This window comes from Apis dorsata, unplaced genomic scaffold (genome assembly GCF_000469605.1).
Source record: "Apis dorsata unplaced genomic scaffold, Apis dorsata 1.3 scaffold_263, whole genome shotgun sequence".
Classification (NCBI taxonomy): domain Eukaryota; kingdom Metazoa; phylum Arthropoda; class Insecta; order Hymenoptera; family Apidae; genus Apis; species Apis dorsata.
Window position 1 is genome coordinate 183,652 of NW_006263541.1, and position 5,886 is coordinate 189,537.

The 5,886-nt window shown below is 41.1% G+C and overlaps 1 protein-coding gene across 2 annotated transcripts; it reads left to right on the forward strand.

Moving 5' to 3' along the window:
* The first annotated feature begins 4,123 nt into the window (after positions 1-4,123).
* LOC102677108 lies at positions 4,124-5,579 on the forward strand. Of its 2 annotated transcripts, XM_031510801.1 has the most exons (4): positions 4,124-4,762; positions 4,848-5,082; positions 5,143-5,299; positions 5,395-5,579. In XM_031510801.1, exons 1-4 carry the CDS (start codon positions 4,639-4,641, stop codon positions 5,572-5,574), a joined length of 696 nt encoding a protein of 231 aa, XP_031366661.1. In that variant the 5' UTR covers positions 4,124-4,638; the 3' UTR covers positions 5,575-5,579. The 2 variants fall into 2 exon arrangements, with proteins under 2 accessions (XP_031366661.1, XP_031366660.1); XM_031510800.1 differs by having other exon boundaries at positions 4,848-5,299.
* Positions 5,580-5,886: the final 307 nt, after the last annotated feature.

The window sequence follows — 5,886 nt, forward strand, 5'->3', positions numbered from 1 at the left end:
ATATGAAATATCGCCCGCGTTCAATCTCAGCCGCGGATACGTTGTAATTAGCGTGCAAGACACTGCAACTCTGGAAGTCGAAGCCTCTAACGTGGCGTGAATGCGCGATATCGCGGCTCGCAGGACACACTCCGTGGTGTGTATATGTGTGTGTGTGTGTGTGCTGGAAAAATTCAGATGCCATTTCAGATAGGTGGCAAGGAGATTCGCCGTAACAGTGTTGCACGGAGACTGTGGTGTGGAAACTTTAACCAAGCACACGACGACACACGATCATCCTCGCCCCGCAGTTATATTCGCTCGCTTTTACGTCCCGTATTAACGCCCATCTCGTAATAATAAGTCATGCGGATTCGATCGATAACAGTAGCCAGTGATAGAAACGGGAAAAAGAGTGTTGGCGATTTTCCTATTTGGAGATTCGACGTGACCGATAAATCTTTCTCCGTGTGAATGTGTATTGAAGGAAAGGAGAGAGGGAGGGGAAAGAAGGAAGGATAATTGCACGAAATGAAAACGACGAGGTATCGAGGAACGACGATTTAAGATATACGTTCGTTGTTGTGCAAGGGAAGACGCGTTGACAGATGGCCGAACGAAACGAATTCTCTGTTACTTGCTTATCTACGGTCGGTATATGATCGGTGTATTAACAGATTAATTTTTTGTTAAATTAAGGACGTAACAAGGCGTCGGTAAAAAAGGAAAACGAAGCGAATTTATATATTTCTGGGAGGAGGGAAACTGATCCGTTTTTTTCGCTCATTAATTTATTTATGATTCTCTTTCTTTGGTTTCGTTAGATTCTGATTCGAATCTAAATCATAGTTGTTTCTTTTCATTCGTTTTGATTTTTTCATATCGTGTTCGTTAATTGGTGAACAATACCAATTTATCAGTAGAGAAAATCTATCATATAATTGTATCATCCTCCAAACGTTTTATTTCCGTGAAAAATGACTATCATTCTCATTTTCCAATCCTCAAAAACATAAATTTGAATAAAAAATTTTACAGACCAGATCATTTTATTCAAATTTTATTTCAAACAAATGATAGATAATTGTACAAGTTTAGTTATACTCTATTTTCTATGATCTTTCTGACATATACTTTTAATCTTTGTATAAAAAAAAATCTGTGGTGCATTTTATCATCAATTCAATGACGTTTCTCGTTCCATGATATTCTTTTATATTAACTGACGAACTATTATTATTTGAACAAACATAGATGACGGATGGGGATTTCTCTCTTTTTTTCCCTATACATTTTCCCTATACGATTTCAAAGATTTCAATCTGTATCGAGTTGCAAACGAGTTATTCCTCGAAGCGACGAGAAACGGAATGCACGCCGCATTCCATAGAAAAACGTCATTGTTTCCAGTGCTAAAAGTTCGTAGGTTATCTTTCATCGTTGACCCGACACGTCGACACAACGTGTTCTTCATCGAGTGCCAACTCAATTAACGCGATCACGACAACGATAAATCGTTTTATCCCTTTCGCACGTTCCCTTCCTTCCTCTTTTCCTTCCTCCTCGCGATTTGAGCAAAAGGGAAGCGTTAAAAGAGGGCGACACGTATATAACCAGAAATAAGCAGAACAAAAGAAGTTTAAAAAAAATCCCTTTTGAACACAAGAGTTCTAGCTGCTGGCTAGAATCCATTAGAAAGCAAGTTAAAGAGAAGTTTCTCCTATTACGAAATCTATTCACACTCGTTTCATAATTTACGCGCTGCTTTATTTTCTTTGTAACGGTTTCGAACAATCCGATTAAGTAAGCGCGACAATCTTTCGAACAAAGAGGCGCATGCTTAAATATAGCCCAACGGCCGGGCTAAGTTTATCTTTATTGAGGTTTATATACCGGTCCGTGTCGACCTCGTTGCTGTACAAAGTAGCTTGCCTGTTACGCGTTCACCATCTCCCCGACCATAATTTTTCACAATTGATAATTATCACACTGTGAGAGAAAGGAACGAGAATTATTTAATTCCTGCCGAATTTCGTATTCTTTTATGTGTAATTTTTTTTCATAAATGAATAATATCGAGAATGAAAATTATCCTCAAAGTTCAGCATTTATTCGTAAAAAACAAAAAAAAAAATTAAGAGCAACTCTCAAATCCTTTCCTTTCATATACTTTACTTTATTCATATTTAATCAGATAATCGCGATGAAAGATTGTGAAAACAAAACACGTTTTTTGTCGAAGTGCTCTCTGCTATCGGGAGAAAAGAGTCACGGTATCTGTGTTTAACCATACTTTGGCTCAACGTACATACACAGTCAGATAAGTAGCGAGCGATTACACGCCCTAAAAATATAAAAATACGAACGATTCGAACAATGGTTCGAAATGTGATCGTAGAATAAAATGAATATAAATGCAAGGGATTTTCACTCATCTTTTAAAAAAAAAGAAGAAGATTGGAAATCGCGGTGTTGACAAGACGTGTCCATCGGTAAATCATTGACCGGGCACACACAAGTTGGTCACGAGCGATGACATGTTTCGTAGCCCCCTATCAGGACGAGTCTATTAAATCTGCAACAGGACGGAATGTCTGCCACGGTCATTACCATTCCGCCAAGTCGTAAGTTATCTTCGCTGACAGTGGGCGCGCATAGAAATGTCTTCGGCCGTGATACCTTCTGACTTCTTCTTCTTCTCCTTCTCCTCCTCCTTCTTCTTCTTCTCCTTCTTCTTTTTTCCTTCTTTTTTCCCCTCCGCTTCTCGTTCCTTTTCTCGTGGCTGTCTTTGGTCGCGCTGTCAGCCGCCGACATCCATATCAGTCTTTACGCTCCAGATAGTCAGAATCTTTTCACTTATAAATCTCCCGATAACTCCGCGAATCCCGTTTCCCACCAGGACAAGAATTTTCGATCACACGCATCGTCGTTCCATAAAGATATTCTATCGCGATATTTCTATCCCCCTCCTATATATATATATATATATATATATATATATATAGAACGAGTGTATATTCTAAACGAAAATCCTTCGCAGTTCAACTCGGATTTTGCCAAGCCTCGACTCTAACAGAGATTCAGATTCGCGGTGGTATTTGGAGAGAGGGGGTTATACCGATCCGTATAAAATTTGCATCGCATTCCAAGGCAAAACCCTTGCCAGCTCCGGCGAGTAATAGCGTAGTCGTGCATCGTAGGTAGAGATCTTTGAGGAGATCTCACCTCGGCACCTCCGCAAAACTCCGCGAACACACTAATGTAATAAAAGAAAAGAAAAGGAAAGGACAGAAGAGGAGAGTGAGAGGGGAGAAAAGGAAGGAAGGAAGGAAGGAAGGAAGGAAGGAAGGGAAGGGAGGACGGTTGGAACGAGGGCAGGGAGGGGGGGGAAGGCAGAACACGGGGGGGCCGCGGCCCTCGTTTCGTCTCGTCTCCCCGTCTCCTCCCTCCAATTCTCTCGTGCCCATAAAGGTTTGTGTTGTGCGGCCGGATCGCCGTCGAGCCGAACGGTAAATCAAGATGGTTGCTTTACGTAATGGAGTTGCACTGGCTACATCTTAATTAGGAAAAATCTGGGAGCACATCCGTTTCCAGCTCGCCGATCCTAGGCGGAGTTAAGGCGCCCATTGCATTCTCATTAACCGTCTCGCTTTTGAATGCATCCTATATATATATATATATATATATATGAATCGCTCGTTACACTATTTATTTTTCGAGCCTCTTTTTCGCAGAAGAAAGTTCGTATATAATAATAATAATAATAATAATATAATCGCACGAGGCTTGTACTTGTACATGCATCGGTTTATACATTTAGATGGATGGTCTCTAAAAGAAATGCTCGAATTTGAAAAAATTTTTTCTCAAATACAAGCGAAGTTGGTCAGTTGGATTGGCCAAGAGACGTGGAAATGAATTGTCGATAAATTAATTTTCTTCGTAAAACAAGTTTTCTTCTTATCTTCAATTACCTTCTATCGATATCTATTAATATTCGTTTTCGAGAGGTTTAAATCTTAATGATATTTTTTATAAAAGTTTTTAATAAAATTTAAGCAGTTGATCTTGTTCCTCTTAAAGGGACAAGATGCGACCATGTACAACCCGTTATTCGATATATATATATATTTGATGCGAAACACGGTGCGCCATTTTGACAATTTTTATCAATCGAATTGGCGGTCGAAGATTAGAACGAGTTGTATATATGAAGTTAACAAGTTCGTTCTGGTTCGCGTTCGGTGATACGTTCGCGTACGTGATCAGAATGGATATATCGCGATCGTTCGTTGTCGAAATTTTTCCGAATTCTCTGCAGGTTACTCGAGAATTTTAAACGCTGGTTTTCAGCCCCCCTTGGTATGCCAAGATGAATGTTAATCTAAATTTACGTTAAATATCCGATCACACGTATTAATCAATTAATTGCGAAACAACATGACAACGGAGACAAGTGGCGAGGTCTCGTGTCTCGAGCGTCTCCATCAAGAAGTACGAACGTCATTTTCCCATCATCCATCCTATAAATCCGTCCATAACCTCCATAACCACCTCCGTAACACCGTTTCACTGTACACATTCCCCGCATAGGCTTTTAATTGTCTGGATACATTCCCGAACAAAATCGTCGAATTGAACAGCTTCGTGAACGAGTACATGCCGGAATCTGTGAAGAATAACAAATACGACGACACGATCCCCATCGAGGGTAAAGTCAAGTGTCAATCGACCATATCCACCTCGAAAAATTGCGATCTAAACAGTATCTCGGATTACGGCGGTAATTATTAATGTTAAAATTCACGTTTCACGTTTCCATTCATATCAGGACGGACCTCCTTTCACTATCACTGGTTCCTATATAGTTTCGAGTTACTATTCTCTGTCGATGTGTGATCGCAGTCGATCCCGACACGGTATTTGCAAAAGGAAATACTATCGTTCCCGAGGCATAACTGGTTGCAACGTGCGTCGAAGGCCAGGACCACTTGGACAACTGTTGGCATTTTTATTCAGCACACTGGCCACGTGCACGAAAAAGATCGTCATAGCTCCGTCCCAGTACATCGTGGACAACATAATCCCGACGTTCTTCCAAAGGTGGGTGGTATATAACCAACGAAGAATAAAAATTAAAGATAACCCGTATCTCTTTGGAAGGCGAGAATTGAAGAACGCACAATGCGGACCTTCGTCGAACTGGAGTAGTTCCCTTTCCACTTACGTGACCACGTTAAAGAAAGATACGACCGTGATCGGGAAGCTGATCGATATTATGAGGCCCGCCGTGGTGAAGCTAATCACTGACACAACGATCGTAATCATTCCCCCTCCCTAAATTCCTTACGCGTTTCAATCACCTTTTCCCCGCGTGAAAACGCGATCTGAAAACCCTATGATCCTATGTTTCAGTTGAAACGATGGCTCCAAGCGATCGCCCTGGCCACCGCGTCCCCCCCCATCGAACTAACCAACGCGACTCGCAACACCGAGACCATCGATTGTTGGGCATACGAGCTGTTCTTTCATCTCAAGTACCTTCAAGTGAATCGCGCGCGGCGGACCACCGACAAAGTAATCCTTAAATCCTGATTTAACCAACCTCCCTTTCTCCTCGTTTTTGTTCAATTGCAATTTTATCAACGAAACTCTCCCCCTCTCCGTAGGTGATAGCCGAGGCCGAGTCGAAATCGAACGACGTGATCCACGCAAACCTGTGGCATCGTTTGGTACAGCTTCGCGATAATTATATCATTCTGTACGAAACCTTGCAGAATTACGATAAAATTCGCGGCATCGAGTCGGAGAAACAGAAAGAGTAACGCGAGAAAATTTACTCACGTAACTGTCGAGAGAATATATATATATATATCTATATATATATATATATATATATACACGCTA